General features: G+C 44.8%; 1 protein-coding gene across 1 annotated transcript; it reads left to right on the forward strand.

Annotated features, from left to right (window-relative positions):
- The first annotated feature begins 9,280 nt into the window (after positions 1–9,280).
- On the forward strand, positions 9,281–11,226 carry LOC125556287. Its single transcript, XM_048719055.1, has 3 exons — positions 9,281–10,411; positions 10,487–10,639; positions 10,721–11,226. The coding sequence occupies exons 1-3, from the start codon at positions 9,566–9,568 to the stop codon at positions 11,111–11,113; spliced, it is 1,392 nt and encodes a 463-aa protein (XP_048575012.1). The 5' UTR covers positions 9,281–9,565; the 3' UTR covers positions 11,114–11,226.
- Positions 11,227–20,633: the final 9,407 nt, after the last annotated feature.

Raw genomic sequence — 20,633 nt, forward strand, 5'->3', positions numbered from 1 at the left:
CCCTGTTCACCGTGGAGCGCAGCGCAGTTAGTTCTTCGGCCGCTAGGGCTTCGGATAGTGCCTCAAGGGCTAGTGCAGCTGTCCTATTTTTGGCGCAGAGTGCTATGTCCGGATCACTAACAAGGGTGATGATTCCGTTGGGCCCGGGCATTTTGAGCTTCATGTACCCGTAATGGGGTTTGGCTTGGAAGATTGTAAATGCCTCCCGCCCTAATAGAGCATGGTATCCGCTGCTGAACGGGGCCACTTGGAATGTAATTTCTTCGGACCTGTAATTATCCGGCGTGCCGAATACCACGTCTAGTGTGATTTTTCCGGTGCAGCGTGCTTCCCGACTGGGGATGATTCCTCTAAAGGTTGTGCTGCTTTGCTTAATGCGGCTCCAGTCTATTTCCATCTTTTGAAGAGTTTCCTCGTAGATGAGGTTTAATCTGCTGCCGCCGTCCATGAGTACCTTGGTGAGTCGAAAGCCGTCCACGATTGGACTGAGGACCAGTGCGGCTGGTACTTGGGCTGTTCGGAATTTAGGTTCATCACTGGCATTGAAGGTAATAGCCGTGTCTCTCCAAGGATTTTTTTCTGCTATGTGGCAGATTTTGGACGTGCCGCGGAGTGTTCGCTTCCTTCTTTTATTTGACGCAAAGGTCTCGAAGACCGTTAAGATCGTACTGTTGTCCTTGGGGTGGTGCTCTGTGGTTTTTGGGAGGAGTAGATCCTCACCACTTTTGGCCACCTGCCGGAGTATCCAGCATGCTCTAAGGCTGTGTGTTGGTATCGCATCCGCTGTACTATGAATTTTGCAGGGTCCGTTGAGCCATCCCTCCAATACGGTTCCTTGCCCCGTAGAGGGCTTTTGCTTTTTGGTAGTTAACCCAGGTGTATTGTGATAATGCACCCTTTTATTTCGGACTGGGTTTGTATTCAGGGCCGGATTATCCCAAAATTTTATTTCGGTTTTCCAGGCGCTTTCCATCGCGCAGTACTTTCGCACTATGGACGCCAAGTCGGCAAAGCGTGTAATTTCGCGACGACTTATGGCGTTGAGAATTCCCTTGTCCGTGCAGTTATTGCAGAAGAATGAAATTGCGTCTTCCTCGCGGCAGTCCTTTATCCTGTTCTTGACCAGGAGGAATCTGGCCCAGTAATGGTGTACTTTTTCTTCGGGCTCTTCCCTAATTTGGGATAGATCGCGTATGTTTGGGTGGGTGGGTGGAATTGAATCCGAATCTTCACCCAATCCGAGGCTTAGTGGCCAAGGAGTTTCCGAACTCGAAAGTTTGGATTCTTGGATGTTTTCCGGTAAATCTAGCCCACTGCCTGATTCTGGGTTCAGGCTTTGAGTGACATCCTCCCCTCCGCAGGTATCCGGCTTGGAGGGATCGGGAATCCAGACGTAGCTAGTCCTTAAGATAGATGAAGTTTTGCCGCATTGCTCTTCCACCACTGCAACGTGATGGGTGACCTGGGGAGAGTTAATTTCTCTTAGATCGGGTTTAGGCCCAATCTGATCGTAGTCTGTAGCGACTCCTAGGGAGGTGATACGATCCAAGAGCTCATTCAGGGAAGAGAGCTCCATTGGATCTATCTGCTCGGCGAGTTCTGTGTTGATGTGAAGATTGCTTTCGATGACCCGAGAAGTCATCGTCGGCGCAGCGGCCGAACAGGCGGTCATAAGAAAACCACCAAGCCGGAGAGTTTGGCCGATAGCCAGGGCTCCCTCAGCGATAGTGCCGTCTTTAAAGATAGGACGAGACATCCTTCCTTGTGGCGACAGCACAGCGGAACTCTCAATGAAAGCACCAATGTCGGTGTCAAAACCGGCGGATCTCGGGTTGGGGGTCCCGAACTATGCGTCTAGGCCGGATGGTAATAGGAGGCAAGGAACACGAAGTTTTACCCAGGTTCGGGCCCTCTTGATGGAGGTAAAACCCTACGTCCTGCTTGACTAATATTGAAGATATGGATGTTACAAGAGTAGATCTACCACGAGATCAGAGAGGCTAAACCCTAGAAGCTAGCCTACGGTATGATTGTATGTTGTGATTGTCGTCCTACGGACTAAAACCCTCCGGTTTATATAGACACCGAAGAGGGTTAGGGTTACACAAGGTCGGTTACAAAGGAGGAGATATCCATATACGTATTTCCTAGCTTGCCTTCCATGCCAAGTAGAGTTCCATCCGGACACGAGACGAAGTCTTCAATCTTGCATCTTCATAGTCTAACAGTCCGGCCAATGGAGATAGTCCGGCTGTTCGGAAACCTCCTAATCCAGGACTCCCTCACTCCTGCAGCAGGTTTGTCACCTAGCGGTGCTTCCAGGACGTAATTCTTCTGTGCAACAATGAGGATAATCTCAAGTTACGGACCCAGTCCGTCTAATTGCTACCATCATCTTTCAACTTAGCTTTCTCTAGGAATGCATTAAAATTCAATGGAACAACATCATGGGTCATCTATCTACAACAACATAGACATGCAAAATACTATCAGGCTCTGTTGGAAAAGGCAGTGCCTAGGAGGCGCTTAGGCACGCCTAGGTGCTAGGCAATAGTCAAACGCCTCACCTAGGGCATAAATGGAGGTCTAGGAAGGGCAAGCAAGGAATTGCCTACCCAAGAAAGAAATCATGCCACGTACTGCACTGATATGTCAAATGGGTTTTATTCCAATGGCAGTAGATGGTATTTAACTTATTTGTATGCCCTAAACTAATATCAACACCCATATAATAATCACAAATACACCATGAGTAAAAAAATATTACCGCCTAGGTCGTGCCTAGGTCGCTTAGGCACCGCCTAGGCACTAGGCGAAGGCCAACCGCCTCGCTTACGCCTACCGCTTTTTCCAACCTTAGTATCAGGTACTAAGTTCATGATAAATTAAAGTTCAATTAATCAAATTACTTAAGAACTCCCACTTAGATAGACATCCCTCTAATTATCTAAGTGATCACGTGATCCATATCAACTAAATGATCCATATCAACTAAACCATGTCCGATCATCACGTGAGATGGAGTAGTTTTCAATGGTGAACATCACTATGTTGACCATATCTACTATATGATTCACGCTTGACCTTTCGGTCTCAGTTTTCGAGGCCATATCTTCATATGCTAGGCTCGTCAAGTTTAACCCGAGTATTCCGTGTGTGTAAAACTGGCTTGCACCCGTCGTATGTGAACATAGAGCTTATCACATCCGATCATCACGTGTCTCGGCACGACAAACTGTAGCAACGGTGCATACTCAGGGAGAACACTTGTACCTTGAAATTTAGTGAGAGATCATCTTATAATGCTACCATCGAACTAAGCATAATAAGATGCATAAAGGATAAACATCACATGCAATCAATATAAGTGATATGATATGGCCATCATCATCTTGTGCCTTTGATCTCCATCTCCAAAGCACCGTCATGATAACCATCGTCACCAGCTTGACACCTTGATCTTCATCGAAGCATCGTTGTCGTCTCGCCAACTATTGCTTATACGACCATCGTTACCGCTTAGTGATAAAGTAAAGCAATTACATGGCGATTGCATTTCATACAATAAAGCGACAACCATATGGCTCCTGCCAGTTGCCGATAACTCCATTACAAAACATGATCATCTCATACAATAAAAGTTAGCATCATGTCTTGACCATATCACATCACAACATGCCCTACAAAACAAGTTAGACGTCCTCTACTTTGTTGTTGCAAGTTTTACGTGGCTGCTACGGGCTGAGCAAGAACCGTTCTTACCTACGCATCAAAAACCACAATGCGGTATAGTGATTCCTTTTTGATCTTCAGTAAGAACCCTGTTCATTGAATCCAATTCAACTAAAGTTGGAGAAACTAACACCCACTAGCCACCTGTGTGCGACGCACGTCGGTAGAACCAGTCTCGCGTAAGCGTACGCGTAATGTCGGTGTGAGAGCCGCTTCATCCAACAATACCGCTGAATCAAGAATCAACTAGTGACGGCAAGCAATATGTATATACCCAAGCCCACAACTCCTTTGTGTTCTACTTGTGCATATAACATCTACGCATAGACCTGGCTCGGATGCCACTGTTGGGGAACGCAGTAATTTAAAAAAATCTTACGCACACGCAAGATCTATCTAGGTGATGCATAGCAACGAGAGGGAAGAGTGTTGTCCACGTACACTCGTAGACCGTAAGCGGAAGAGTTATGAAAACACAGTTGATGTAGTCGAACGCCTTCATGATCCGACCGATCCTAGCACCGAAGATACGACACCTCCGCGATCTGCACACGTACAGCTTAGTGACGTCCCGCGAACTCTAGATCCAGTTGAGTGTCGAGGGAGACTTTTGTCAGCACGACAGCGTGATGACGGTGATGATGAAGCTACCGACGCAGGGCTTTGCCTAAGCACTGCAATGATATGACCGAGGTGGATTATGGTGGAGGGGGGCACCGCACACAGCTAAACAATGTCAACTTGTGTGTTCTAGGGTGCCCCCTGCCCCCGTATATAAAGGAGAAAGGGGGGAGGCCGGCCGGCCCTTCGGGCGCCCAAGGAGGGGAGGAATCCTCCTCCTAGTAGGAGTAGGATTCATCCTTTCCTAGTCCTACTAGGAGGGGGAAGGAAGGAGTAGGAGAGGGGAAGGAAAAGGGGGGCACCGCCCCCCTAGTCCAATTCGGACTCAAGGGGGAGGGGGCGCGCGGCCTGCCCTGGCCGCCCCCTCTCTCTCCACTAAGGCCCATCTAGGCCCGTTAGTTCCTCGGGGGGGGGGGGTCAGGTAACCCTCCAGCACTCCGATTTTATCCGAAACCACCCGGAACACTTCCGATGTCCGAATATAGCCGTCCAATATATCAATCTTTATGTCTCAACCATTTCGAGACTCCTCGTTATGTCCGTGATCACATCCAGGACTCCGAACTACCTTCGGTACATTAAAACACATAAACTCGTAATGTCGATCGTTACCGAACGTTAAGCGTGCGGACCCTATGGGTTCGAGAACTATGTAGACATGATCGAGACTCGTCTCCGGTCAATAACCAATAGCGGAACCTAGATGCTCATATTGGTTCCTACATATTCTACAAAGATCTTTATCGGTCAAACCGCATAACAACATACGTTGTTCCCTTTGTCATCACTATGTTACTTGCCCGAGATTCGATCATTGGTATCTCAATACCTAGTTCAATCTCATTATCGACAAGTCTCTTTACTTGTTCTGTAATGCTACATCCAGTAACTAACTCATTAGTTACATTGTTTGCAAGGCTTATAGTGATGCGCATTACCGAGAGGGTCCAGAGATACCTCTCCGATACACGGAGTGACAAATCCTAATCTTGATCTATGCCAACTCAACAAACACCATCGGAGACACCTGTAGAGCATCTTTATAGTCACCCAGTTACGTTGTGACGTTTGATAGCACACTAAGTGTTCCTCCGGTATTCGGGAGTTGCATAATCTCATAGTCATAGGAACATGTATAAGTTATGGAGAAAGCAATAGCAGTAAACTAAATGATCAAAGAGCTAAGCTAACGGATGGGTCAAGTCAATCACATCATTCTCTAATGATGTGATCCTGTTTATCAAATGAAAACTCTTTGTCCATGGCTAGGAAACTTAACCATCTTTGATCAACGAGCTAGTCAAGTAGAGGCATGCTAGTGACACTCTATTTGTCTATGTATTCACACATGTACTAAGTTTCCGGTTAATACAATTCTAGCATGAATAATAAAAATTTATCATGATATAAGGAAATATAAATAACAACTTTATTATTGCCTCTAGGGCATATTTCCTTCAGTAGCCCTGCTGGCGTGCTGGAGGTGACAAAGACACAGAGTTTCGGCAGGGGTGTGGAGCGGCGGCGAATGCAAGAGAGAAAGAAGGAAGAAGATAAAATGGGGAGGATGGAGGCGCGGGGTTCCGGGAAGGGTTTTGGGTGGGCCTGGGGTGTCGCAGTCCTACGTTTCTCATGTTCGGACTCCCGTAAACCTCCCCCATGTTTGTCGCTGGTGTACGGGAGTAAACGCGTCCGGACGGCCTCGCAGACCAATACGAGCCCACATTGGATGGCTTCGGCTTTCTGGATGGATGCGGTCGGTTTGTAGGTCCATCTTGGAGATGCCCTAAGGACATCTCCGACCCCTAACCGCATCCGTCCGCGGACACAGATGCAGGAGCCGACTATCTAATGTTATCCCCTAAGGGTGTAGTTAGGTCTCAGACGACTAAGATTTAACCAAGTCCTAGTCAAGTAACATAACATGCAAAAGAGAGAGAAAAATCGAAGAGAAATTTTTGCATGAATCTTAATGTAAGATATCACAGATATAACATTGACCGAGACTTTACGAAGTCTCAGTCGACTGAGACTTGATGAAGCAGTCTTAGTCGATTGAGACTTTGCAAGGCTGCTCCCCTAAATGTCCGTCAATATGGTCAATTTTAAATTTTAATCGGTTTGATCAGATAGGGTGCGATGGATCACACCAGCGCCAGATCGCATCCTCCAATCAAAACCAAAAAGGGACAAGTATGCATAGTTTTTAGATGCCTGGTCACAAAAGAATATCATCGCCAATCCGTCCAAATAGTTGGATTTTTATGCCCTGCCGGACCGGCAATCCGAGCCTCCATGCTCAACCATGTAATTCTCCAACCATGGCGGTGTCTGCATAGTGGGCAACGATAGCAGGCCCCCACGTCCCAGGCTTCGCCCTCCACCACGTCCGCCATCTCCACGTCCTCCACCATGACCTACACCTCCGCCTCCGTTGACCTTATGCTTCTTGAACGCGCTGCCGCCTTTGCCTTCGCTTTGAGATGGCGATTTTACCGTATCTTAGAGTTGATCTTCTACGCGAGTGTGATCGCCGAATCCTCCACTACCACCATCTCCGGCAGCTTCTCCTACAGGTCCATGGGTCCTGCAGAGCCCTCGCTTTTGTAGCTAGCAACACTGTTTCCGCGGCAAAATCCCCCAGTGTGCTCTTCCATCCCGCTATTATTTTATCCCGACCCTGATTTTGTGGAGAAGGGCAGGTAAGGTAATTAAGCAGATTCTTTTATGTTGATCTAACCTAGTGTCTATCGAGCGTAAAATCTTGAATTTTCTTTTCATAGGAAAATTGTTTGAGTAAGCTAGGTTTCTGGTCCTGCTGTCTGTGTCTGTCCCTGTGTGGATTTGTTGACAGAAAGGATCAATTTGGGGATAAACAAACTATTCAGTGTGAAATTATGGTAGTGTAAAAGGATATAGTGGATCAATTTGGGGAAAGATAATTTTTTTTGTGTGTGGCTCATATGATATGTACCCATGTTGTGAAAATTTGCTATAACATCAGTATAGCCACTCGAATACACAGTAAACATACATTGGATTTGAGAGGCCCCATGTGCCATCCATGCTAAAGTTTGCAGGTGGCTGCCTTGCTTAGTCGGTACGAGGTCTAAGACCATCCTTGGCAACACAGCAGAGGGGAACCCAAGACGTTCCTCTGGATTATGTGTTCCCCTGTCTTGTTTTATTTGATTGAGCGATATACTTGGGTGGTATTGCAATCTTTATACCAATGTATATGGTCTTTCAAAAGTCTTCTTCTTTAATTGAAAGTTGGGTGTCTAGCTTGAAAAGCGTTATTTCTGTTGACTAAAGTTGGATGTGGAAAACTATTTCTGTTTCTGCATGTGCATATGCATGCTTTGCTTTTTTTTCTTATAACTTTCCACTTGTAATCATGCATTATGTGTTGCAGATGGACCAACTGATTCAACGGTTGACAGAAAGGACTCACCCTGCAAAGAAGACCATAATTGCCAAGATGGTGAAGCACAATATCCTCGGCCACATCTTCCAGAGGTATGCCATGAAACACTGATGATGGGCTATGAGTGCTCTAACTATACTAATTGGTTTTTGGTAAATATCTAGTATAAACATATCCTTAGTGATGCAACCTGCTACAATCCTACTGCATTACTAGCTTTGTTTTGTTTGAACTGCCTGCAGAAAAATGTCTGTCATGAGTGTTAGATCCCCTTTTGTCTTAGTAAGGAGGGGTAGATTTCATAGAGTTACTTCTCTTACCAATGGCTTGTTTTTTTCTTGGTGTGGTTTTACGGTCTGGAATCTGGATTCAGTGTCCTGCTGTTTATGCATACCGTACTTTAAATACTCTGGTATGCAGTGCTGAGGGTTGATCGCTGGCTGCGGGGCCTGACGCTATTCCCCTTCACCTCCTTGTTCAACCTCCATAGTTTGGAGGCCCTTCTCCGGTTCTCCCCTTGCCGCCTTGGTCGGGTGTCCTCAGCAAACATGCTGAGAGTGGCTTTGCTTGTGTTGGTAAGGTGTGCTTTTGTCGGTGACGACGTAGTCATCATCTCCTGCTAGATCAGCTGCAGCTCCAAGACTCAATTGTGTTTCTTTTGTTCGATCCAAGTCCTGTGTGCAAAAGTGAAGGACTAAGTTACTATTTTATTTTCTTTGGGGTCCTCCTATGGGTTGTGATGTAACAAAGTTTGATGCGTTATACCAGCTTCGAGGTCCTTCAGGCATATTGTTAGCTTCTTCCATGCCTAGCACATGTCGTCCTTGGCAGTTAAAACTCAATCTTCACGATAAAACATCCATACATATCTACAGAGGCCCCATCCTTACCTTGATAATTTTTTTAGTTCAGATGAATAACCATCTCTGTGCCCATGTTTGCTACAGTATGTACCCTGAGTGTCCATATCTACTAATAATTTGGTGTCCGATGTTATTATTTTATACAACTCCCTCCCATTAAAGGACCAACATTTTGACTGCATTATTTTTCTTAGTCCAGTTCACATTGGGCTCTTTAACGAGTAAATAATCTTGACCCACGGTACTTCGAGCGAAAACACTTCTGATATAAGGTCGATCAGCTGCTCATTTCCTGTAGTGAAATGATATTTTTTATAGAGAAAATTTCCTCTGCGGCGACATAGTTATCTCCATCCTTCTTTGTTTTGCACTTCTATATTACAGAGATTGATGGTAAGACTGTTCCCAGTTGACATGATCACACCAAATTATGTGCGAGTTTAGAACCATGTAAAGTATACCTCTTCATACTACTAGAACTGAGAAGTGGTCAATTTGGAATGATTTGTTTTGGATATGTCGCTATTGTTGGAAGTGCTAGACTGCTAAGGCTACTACAATCTTTTATCCTGGTGCTAGTGGCTGACACTCTGTATAAGTACTGTAGTGGTTTAATTTTCTATCATTAGGAAGTTAGGTTGTGTCTGTGAAGTCGCCTCGCCATATGCCATAAACGTGTGTACGTGTGAGTTTGATGACATGCAATGGTTTCACTCATAGTAACTAGATGATACCAACACTATTCGTTTAGAACCAAGACATTTAGGAAAGTAACCAGCCTTTACTCAGCAGTCAGCACAATTGCACGGTGTGCCTTTGTATCGCGTTGCAATCATGTGCAAAAAGTTGGGTTAAAATGTTGCTCGACATGGTTTTCTTTATTTCTTTTGTCCATTTGAAATAATTTCTCACATGCTTGTGCATGCAGGATATCTGGTGTCATATATATTCCCTACTGTCAATGCAAGATGCTGCTCGAGCTGCTTGCGTATCTTATGCATTTAAACGTTCTTGGAGATGCTATCCTAACCTTGCTTTCGATATGATAACATTGGGCATAGATATAGAATCATGTGGAGAGGACGAAATAGCAAGGAATTTTACCAGCAAAGTTGACCATATTTTGAAAAACCGCCCATGCATTGCCACCAAGACCCTCGAGATTGTTTTCCGTTACTACAATATCGACGTCTGTAACATTGATAGCTGGTTTCAGACTGCTGTTACACCAGGGATTGAAGAACTCACTGTGGAACTATCTTCAAACTCAGGAAGATATTACAACTTTCCGTGGTCACTTTTGGCTAATGAGAGTGGAAACTCGATTCAGTATCTAAATCTTGCCCGTTGTGCTTTCTCTCCGACTGGCGGGTTGTGCTTTAAATGCTTGACAAGACTCGATCTAAGCGACGTTCATATCACGGGGGACCAGTTGGGATCGCTTCTTCAAAATTCTTTTGCTTTGCAACGGATGCAACTCAAGTGTTGCAATAAGATAATTTGCTTGAAGATACCGTTTCATCTACAACAGCTCAGATATCTGGACGTGTTTGACGGCAGCACCTTGCTGCGGGTTATAGAGGTAGAAGCTCCAAACCTCTCTAATTTCCAGTTTATGGGTCATCGCCAAGTACAACTATCACTTGCAGTAGGATTGCAATTCAAGAAGTTCGACCTGTCCTTTCCTGGTGCTGTCAGCTATGTTTGTTCTGCTTTTCCGCCCAGCTTGCGATATGTTGCAGCTCTTTCCCTAGGTTCATGGCGTGAGGTATACGCTAAATCCTTGGTTATCTTTTGACTGTTGATATGCATAGCATGAGTGATCTGAAATATCTTTGTGCAGATGATTGATACACCGGTTCTACCTAGCAAATTCTTACATCTCAAGCACTTGAGTGTTGATCTTCAAGCAATGACATTTCCCCCAACCTACGACTACTGTTCTTTGATATCCCTTTTTGACGCTTCTCCTTCCTTGGAGACCCTTGTCATGAACATAAGTCACTGTCCATCTTGCAAGGATATTTAGTTACAATGATGGAACTATAATCCAACCATATTGGCCTGTCATCTTCAGGTTTTGCAGAAAAAGATGTTGCACAAATCAGTCGTGGGAGATACAACACATTTGAGGCAGATGCCAGGACACCGCCATGATAGCCCCAAAACAGTGAAGATCATTGGTTTCTCCTTTGCGAAAAGCCTAGTAGAGCTAACATGCCATATCATTGAGAATACAACGTCACTTGAGGGCCTTACATTGGACACCACAAGAGGACATCCTTCGTATAACTGTTTAACCAACAATATTGGAAAGTGCATGCTATTGCACGGGGATTTTATGGTGGAAGTTCATAAAGGGCTCTTGGCTATCAGGACATACATTGAGCCAAAAGTTCCTTCCAGAGTCAAGCTAAATGTTGTGGAGCCTTGCCGCCGATGCCATGATCAACCATTGATCATATGTTGAACTTCATATGCAAGTTATCATAAGTACCCTATGATTCCTGTGTAAGTTAAACTAGAACGCGAGGAACCTTGCTGCTGCTGCTACCTGGGGTATACACCCCAACCCCAATGTTTAATGTGTAACTAGTACACTCGTGTGTTGCCATGTAAGTGGACCCCCTGCCACTCCAATGTTTCTAGGTGTAGGTGCAAGCAAAGTATAACTGGAATGGACAGAAAATTGTTGATCCATAAAAGATGTACTCCCAGTATCCAGTAAAGCCACTGCTCTTTTTCCATTGAGATAGATGACCACAGTGGGTGTGGAAGGGGAGCACCACTGATGGCTTGGGCAGAAATGCACATCACATTTTCTGTGTTGTTCCCTGTATTTTAGGTTCTTCAGTGTCAGTTTGCTGTTGGCCAGTATGATCTTCCTCCATGATATGAATATTTGGTACTAATTTTCTCTAGTGGCTTTGAACCCATTTATCACAACATCTCCAACATTCTCCCACTTTTTCTAGTTTTATGAAACTTAACATATGGCAGCTCTAATTGTTTCAAAGGTTGTTGTTGTTGGACAGGCACATGAACACGAACATATCTCTGAGGCACAACTTTTGTTTGATTTCTTATAGCAGTTTGTGCAAGGGACACGGGTCTTATTTGGGGGACAAGGCTTAGTATCCCTCGCTATCCAAATAAGCATCAGTCAGGTCTAACTTGGTGCTTTATGCCCTCTCTGAGTCCATTGACATAGCACCTAACAAACCAAGCTTTAGATAGTTCAGGATTTTCATCCTAGACATCAGCCATCAGTCCTTCAATTTTTTGGTATATTCTTGGTTGTCTGATTATTCTGTTTAACTGTAATTGAACCTCTCTGTTAGGTCATATAATAGCCATGGGAGGAAAACCTTTTCAGAATTCAGTCCATGACAACACTTTCTCTAACAGTCCTGACCTAAAACAATATTCTTGGACTGTCTGATTATTCTGTTTAACTGTAATTGAACCTCTCTGTTAGGTGATATAATAGCCATGGGAGGAAAACCTTTTCAGAATTCAGTCCATGACAACACTTTCTCTAACAGTCCTGACCTAAAACACACGCCAGCCTCTCCTACAATATAAAGTTGGACGCGTCTAGTGGGCGGCCGGCTGCCCACTAGTGTGATCAAGCGGCCGGCCTGAAAAAGGTAAGTCCTTGTCCCCCCCGTGGTCCCGTGCTCCAGAAAAGGAAAGCGACCACCAACCCATGCGATCGAGCGGCCAGTCCCGATACGCGCAAACAGAAGGAGAGAAATGTCCTCCCCACGCTCCCACGTGGCCAGCTATACCTACCGAGCCCTCCCACGCCCGCTCGCCCCCAAGCCATCACGGTTCCTTCTTCTTCTCCACGAAAGAAGGGATCCAAGGCCCTTCTTCCTCCTCCTACACAGCAGCCATGGCAGCCCCAAAGTAGAAGAAGAACCTGTTTCAAAAAAGATCTAAGGGGGGGGTGGTCAGAGCCATACCAGGCAGCAACATCAGGGCAGGTAATTTCCCTCCCTGTGCCCCTCTTCACTTTACTCCTTCTACTGCATATGTCAACCCCCTTCTCCATGGATCTAGCAGAAATCCATGGAGAAGCTGCTTCAAAAAGAGGTGGATCTGTCAAATAACCCCACCCTCCCCCCATGAGTGTCATATCTGCAACTGAAAACAAGTACCACGAATTACTGTGCAACTAATCATGGATAGGAGCCTACTATTCCCTGGTTTGTGCAACTAAACACAAGTCATTAGGTTTAGTTGCACAGCTTCCTAGTTGCACACTAAATATGGTTTGAGACCAACTTTACTGAACATTTTTCTAACATGCATGCCAGCCAAGTCCCCCCCACCTAGATGTGTTAGACAAGCCAACTAAACCAAATTCAGTGGCCAACTGAAACATGATTCTAGCCAACTCAATATGCATTGTAGCCAAAACCTAAACATGCATTGTAGCCAATGAAAAATGCATAAGTGTGCAACTGAACATGCATCCCAACCAACTGAACCTGTATTCTGGCAACTCAGCATGCATGCTAGTCAAAACTAAACATGTATCCTGAACATGTATTCTGAGTGAACACTATAGAAAACCTGAAGTATATGTGCAATAAAAACATGTATCCTGGCCAATTGAACATGCATGCTGGCCAACTGAATATGCATCCTCGCCAAGTGAAACATCTATTCTAGCCAACTGAACACATTGACTGTCCAACTGAACATGCATGCTGGCCAATTGAAAATATGCATCCTGGCCAACTGAGACATCTATTCTATCCAAAACCAAAAATCTGTAGTACGACAGCGAAAACACAAGAAACTTTTGTACATAGCTAATGAAACCACAAACCATATTAAAATAGTCACACATATATTCTTGTCCCACACATATATTCTGGTCCCAAACCTACTGCAAAGCTATAGTGTAGAAAATATGTTCAATATACTAGAAGTAAAAATAGAAACGGCGATGAAAAACATATATCTATAATCTGTCATCCCATTCTTCTTTCTTCTTCCACCTGGATTTCGTCGTCTCAATTGTGGCATCAAATTATGTCCAAATTATGTGCAGAAAAATCTAGATCAGCTCCTTGCCAACAGAAAACCTGCAGATCATTGCAACAAACAAAGGAAAAAGTCAGAAAAACTCTGTACAAAAAAGACATGTTCTTGCCAACTATTTACTGCAAACTGTGCAACTAACATAACAAGGTTGTGCAAAAAAAGCATACCTGTTATAATAAAAGATTCTGCTATAGAGATGTTGCTTTTTGAACTAAGATTGTCATAAAATGGTGTGCAACTATCTATTTACTAAGTTTTTAGGTTGTTTGAAACACTCTTTGATGATTAAAACTTGACATCACTTCTTTTTATATATGAAGTGGATGTGTGGCAGCAGCCGGAAAAAGGAAAAAAAAATGCTTGATCTCAATGAGTTGCCCCCTGATCTCAATGAGCTTCCTCATGATATGGATAAGCAGCAACCCAACATACCGCAAGGAAATTGGAGAGAAAATGGGCGCTCCGTTTACTACACGCAGACAAGTCGTGGGCCTAACCCTATGGGCCATGACAATGTGGCAGGGCAGTCATCAACAAGTGGTGCCCCTGTAGTGGTGTCTTTGCAGTCAGAGAGCCATACTCTTGATGACACGGGCACCGCGGCAAATGTTCTTGGTCCAACCAGGACTAAGTTCGATGCTGGCGCTGTTGACGGTTCTATGCAAGGAGAAGAAGGAGAAGATGAGGTTGGTTCTCAGCCAATGGAACCCTATGTTGACATGAGGTTTGACACCCTTCAAATTGCTAAGGATCACTACAACAGCTACGCCTTACGGATGGGTTTCTCTGTCAAAATGAACACCTCTAGGCGGACAGCCAATGTATTGGTAAAATAGCAGTTTTGCTACAACAAGTACAAGAAGCCAAAAGCTGATGATGGAGGAGCCAAGGCTCCTCCTGTCCTGGACCCTATACCAGATCCAAAACCAGTTGACACTGATGAGGAAATGGAAGATGAACCTCCAATTTTTGCTGAAGAGGAGGTCGGTCCTAGTAAGAAAAATAAGAAACGAAAACACGAGACAATAAAGCAGACTCAATGCAAAGCAAAAATGTTGGTGAAGCTGATGGATGGGCGATGGGAGGTGACACATTTTGTTCGTGACCACAATCATCCGCTGGTGAACAAATCTTCGTTGTCCAAATACTTGAGACCCCACCAAGGAATCTCTCCTGATGAAAATGAGTTTTTGCGCATCTTGTATAACTTCAACTTGACTATAGGTGTGTTTCTGTATCCCTTACAGAATTAAGTTTCCCTCTAGGCAGTCCAGTGTGCAACTGTTATGGTACTGGTGTGCAATAAAATCCCTTAAGTGTGCAACTAGATTACCTTCACTGTGCAACTACATAATATTCCTGTGCAACTAGATTACCTTCATTGTGCAACTACATAATGTCCTGTGTGCAAAATGAAAGTGTTTTTTAAAAGGGGCAGCTGCTGTCAATTTCCTGCAACTATCTTCTGTGCCAACACATATCGTATTATTGTGCAGCTGGATATGTGCATTTGTACGACTAATAAAATGTATACTGTTTCTTTTTGTATTATGCAAGACGTATGATGGATGTAATGGCTGAGTTCTATGGATCTGAGATGATGGTGCCGTTCGGACCAAAGGCAATAACAAATCTGTGTACAAGTTTCCATAGAGATGACACAAAGGAGGGTGACCTGATTGAGACAATTGCGCACTTCAAGGATATACAAAAAACCGATCCAGACTTCTTCTATAAGGTGAAACATGATGAAGAGGACAGAGTTGTCAACATATTTTGGGTGGATGGCTCAGCTCGAAAAGATTATGCGGAGGCGTACCACGATTGCATATCGTTTGACACCACCTACATGACCAACATGTACAATATGCCGTTCGCGCCCTTCATCGGAATAAACCGACATGGCCAGTCTTTCATGCTGGGTTGCGCGTTTGTGAGGCAGGAGTTGGCATCGAGCTTTGATTGGGTCTTCCGAGCATTCCTAGAGGCTATGGATGGCAAACCTCCTGACAACTTCATAACCGATCAGGATGGTGCAATGAGGCAGTCAATACAGAGCATCTTTCCATCCACACTGCATCGCTGTTGTCGATGGCACATCATGAAAAAGGCTCAAGAAAAAGTTGGTTGGATGTTGTGCCGGAATCCAGGGCTCTCTGATGATTTCAACTACTGTGTTGACTTCAGCTTCACTATAGATAAGTTTGAGCAGAATTGGGCTGGGTTAATGATGAAGTACGAGGCTATGACACACACACACTTTGAGAAGTTGTATGAATACAGGTCAACTTGGGTGCTGTGCTACTTCAAACACAGGTTCTTCCCCTTCCTGCAGTCTACACAGCGTAGTGAGGGGTTCAATGCCGTCCTAAAAAGATATGTGAACCCACACAAATCAATGCTGAACTTCGTCAAGCAATATGAAAAAATTCAGAACCACGTCCTTGCCAAGGAAGGCTGTAATGATTACAGGACTGAACACCTTGAGATTGAGCTATGGTCCAACTTAGAGAGGCAAGCTTACGAAACCTACACTAGGGACCTTTACCGCAAGTTCAGAGAAGAGTTTGTGCTGATTGGACATTATAATGCGTTCCTAGTTGGTGCTGACCTTTTTGAGCTCAGACCAAATCAGGAATTTGTTGCCAAATATGGTTCTCGAAACTACTTGGTGCAGGCAAGGGTGGAGGAGGGTTCCTATTCGTGTGAATGTCGCAAAATGGACAAGGACGTCATGCTCTGTTGCCACATCCTCAAGGTGTTCACCCATCTTGGAGTTGATGTCATACCGAAAAGGTACATGCTAAGACGGTGGACACCTACTGCTGTCCCTAGTGCGCCAGGGACCGACTATAAGCAAGCGGATGAAATGCCCCCTGAATCAAAGAAGCAGATAAGGGAGAGAAACATGATATTCGATTTCGGAACTGGCGAAGTTTGCAAGTGGCTCTGATGCAGCACAGGAAAAAATATAAAAGCATATGCGTGGAGCACGTACTGAGATTGGCCACCTGAACAAGTCCAAGAAAAAGAAAAAAACAGCTGCTGCTATGGGGCCATCAGATGATGGCAACCCTCGAGGACCTCCTCCACCTCCATGCATCACTCAAGGGGCTCATCATCCATGTAATTACCTTCCCCAACTCCTGATCTAACTAGGTGTGTAACTTCAGTTGCACACATCATGGTGCCCAGTTGCACAGAACAGGCTGCCTAGTTGCGCACGCTGTGTTAGTTCAAGCACCAAGATAACGCAACTAACTTGTTTTCCCTGTTCTGGCTATAGGTGATGGCAACCCTCGAGGACCTCCTCCACCTCCTGGCCGTACACGACATGCTCCGCCACCTCCTCCCCCGCCTGGCCCAACAAGCAGTGCCCCGCATGCTCCTCCCAATGGACCTACATGCAGCACTCAGGGGGCTCATCGTCCAGGTAATTACCTGCCCCAACTCCCCATCTAACTAGGTGTGTAACATCAGTTGCACACATCATGGCGCCCAGTTGCACAGAACAGGCTACCTAGTTGCGCACGCTATGTTAGTTCGAGCATCAAAGATAACACAACTAACTTGTTTGTCCTGTTCTGGCTATAGGTGATGGCAACCCTCAAAGACCTCCTCCCCAGCCTGGCCCAACAAGCAGTGCCCCACGTGCTCCTCCCAATGGACCTACAAGCAGTACTCAGGGGGCTCATCACCCAGGTAAATACCTTCCCCAACTCCTAACAAAACTAGGTGTGTGACTTCAGTTGCACACATCATAGTGCCCAGTTGCACAGAACATGCTACCTAGTTGTGTGCGCTATGTTAGTTTGAGCATCAAGATAAAAAACTAGCTTGCTTTTCCTATTCTTCCCATAGGTGATTACAATCCAAGTACCATGACGGGCCGTGCTACTACAGGTGTTTTTTTCAACTTAACTTGCACACAGAAACCAGTTAGTTGCACAACATGGGCTGTGTGGTTGCAGAGAACATCAATGTTGGTTGCACAACAAAAAAATACTAAACTTTTTATATGATTATTACACAGGTGATCGTGATGGTCCTACTACCCTGTTAGAGGCTGCATTCCCTGCACAAGCTTCTGATGATTTTGTGCCCAGGGATCCTCCAAGGTCTACTACAAAGGGTAGGGCAAAGAGTCGACGGTACAAATCGGCGCTGGAGCTACACCCAAAGAAGAAAAACAAATGCAGCCAGTGCCAATATACAGAGCACACTGCTAGTGTGTGTCCACTCAGACTGATGTGATTCTCTTTCATCGTTTGTAACTTTGGGACAAAAAAGGAAAAGAATGATGTTTTTTGAGCAATGTTGGGACCAAGTGGACACATTCAACATCTATGATTTCTCTTATCTAATTTATGCTCCTTGAATTAGTTCATGCACTGTGTAAAAAAGGTTGCTATTTGTGCCTTTGTTGGCAACTGGTTAAATATTTAGTTGTTGAACAATTGTATGTCCAGTGCTCCTAATGTGTCAACAAAAGTGACGATATTGAGTTGCAAATGGAATTACTACTAGTGTGCAACAACAAAATCTGCTCAAAAATTGTGCAAACCAGCAACTTCCTCCATGGGGCAGAGAAAGAAAAAGAGTATTGACCTAGTCCCTGTCGTATCTGAGCAACTTCCTCCATGGAGCGGAGTTGTGCGGGCTGGTGACCCAATCATATGCCAACTTCTTCCTGATGTTGAGTACTTCCTTGGGGTCGTAGTTGGGCAGTTGGCTACCGTTCCAGTCAGTGGCGTTAAGCAGTGCGAACAGCCCACACTCATTGCTGCATGTGGGCAAAAAAAGAAAATTTGTCATGGAAAATTAAAACCAAAATAAAGATAATGCACCCCATGCAACTGTGCAACTACCGATGTTCCACTGTGCAACTACTTATGTGGCACTGTGCAACTGCTTGTGTGGCACTGCGCAACTACTTATGTGCCACTGTGCAACTGACTAGATAATCCATGAGAAACTCATAAAAAATGAAAAACGGATTGCAGAGTAGTACCGTGTCTTAAAAAGCTAAAGATTGCACAATTAGAAAAATTTAAAAAGTACAAATTGATGGTAAGACATTGAGAAGAATGCCATGCTTAGTGTCTTACTTGCCGAGCTGCTTGGGTACGTCAATGTCAATAATCTGGAAGTGCTCGATGCTGAACTTTGGGTAATGCTTCCTCCATAGCTGGCGTACTGCCCCCGTGATGGTAGAGGCGGTGGTCATCAACTCAATGTTGTCCAGCGTCCTGCTTGAATCAAGAACTTCGAAGCGTCCGTCCCCCAAGTTGATATTGAAGACCCAATAATGCCTCCCTCCCTCCTTATTGGCTACATCAACGCACTCGAGCACTGGCAGCATGACCTGCAAGCATGAATGATTTCAGACACAGATACACGCTATAGCTAAGAAAAATAGTAAAAAGACTTGGTGAAGTTAAAATAGGTTGCAACAAAGTATTTGCCAACTAACAGATGTGTCATGTGCAACTGAACATGTTATGGGTGCCAACAAAAGAGAAGCATCATGTGGGCACATCACTCACCAAGTCTTGCTTGTCGAGACGGTTCTTGTAATCAAACTTCTTATTTATCTCATTCACATTGTGGACCCCTTGCTGTAAATTGGTCTGCAGAGATTATAAGCATGCCTCAACTCCTTACTAGATGAAAGGACTCCCTGAATTGGTAAACAAAAGCGCTACAGAAAAAGAAGAGGGGAAAAAGGTTTTGAAAAAACTTACAAAAAACCTCAGTGGCATAACGACCTTCTTTGACCCTTCTGGTAAGTTATCCATGATGTATAAGATTCCAGTCTTAATAACAATTCTTGACAGCCATTGAACCGGCTTCATGGAATCAACTAACTCCTTTAAAGAAATGCAGAAAGCACCATACCTGATAATCTCAGGGCTGAATTTTTTTAAAGAAATAAAAAGATAAGTTAGCTCGAAGGGTCATAACAACAACAAAAATGTGTATGAAATTAAAAGCGAAACAGTGTGCAACTAAAAGACCTGTTCTGTGCGACATGCTATGCTTTCTGTGCAACTAAGTGGCTGGTCGTGTGAAACTCAAAAAGATATGTATGTAGGCTGTGGGGAGTTGGCTTACCTGGTAAGCTCATCATTTTCTCCTGGGTGATGCCTGACCCAATACGTGAGGGCAGCGTAAAGCTTGTTGCTGCCTCATTGGAGCCGAACGTCTTCTTCTTGTTGTAGTTAGTGAATGGAGACCTTTGAGATGCTGCAGGCCTTATTACCCTCCTCTGTCTTCGTGCAACAGGTGGTCCTGAAGAACTACTCATGCCAACTTCTGGTTCTGCGCATATCGGGGTGTGGCAATTGTCTAGTGATCCAACATCTAGCTCTTGATCTATTGCCTTGCCAGCATCAGCAGCAACACATCCTTCATTCACAGCTAATGGGTCCAACTCACCCTCATCTATGGAAACCGCACCGGCTTACACTGTTTTTGCTGCTGGAGCAGGTGCTGGAGCATCACCATCTATGCCGAGGTCAAAAGATGGTGCATCACAGAACCTGTCACCATGAAAGCTATAAGAGTTTGATCTCCGTATTGGTTCAAGGCCCAGGGCATCTCCTTGTGGTGCATACACGGGTGCATCATTCACTGACTTGGTTCGCAATAGTGTTGTAGTTGGCGGCCTTGGAGGCTTGCACCTACTTATAATGTTGAAGACATCCTCTTGTGTTAATGAGTGCTGAAAGTCAGCTCTTGGTGATGCAGGCTTGCTTGGCTGCTGTCTGCTAGCTCTTGGGGACGGCACTTTGGCAGTTTGATCACCTCCTTTCGTCTTTGGCATTGTAGTATCTATATGAGTTGGCACCTTGGGGCTTGCAGTTGCAGTGGTGCCTTCCTGAGCAGCAGTGGTGGTTTTGAGTGTGAATACGTTGCTAATTGACACATCA

Source organism: Triticum urartu, chromosome 5 (genome assembly GCF_003073215.2).
Source record: "Triticum urartu cultivar G1812 chromosome 5, Tu2.1, whole genome shotgun sequence".
Lineage (NCBI taxonomy): Eukaryota > Viridiplantae > Streptophyta > Magnoliopsida > Poales > Poaceae > Triticum > Triticum urartu.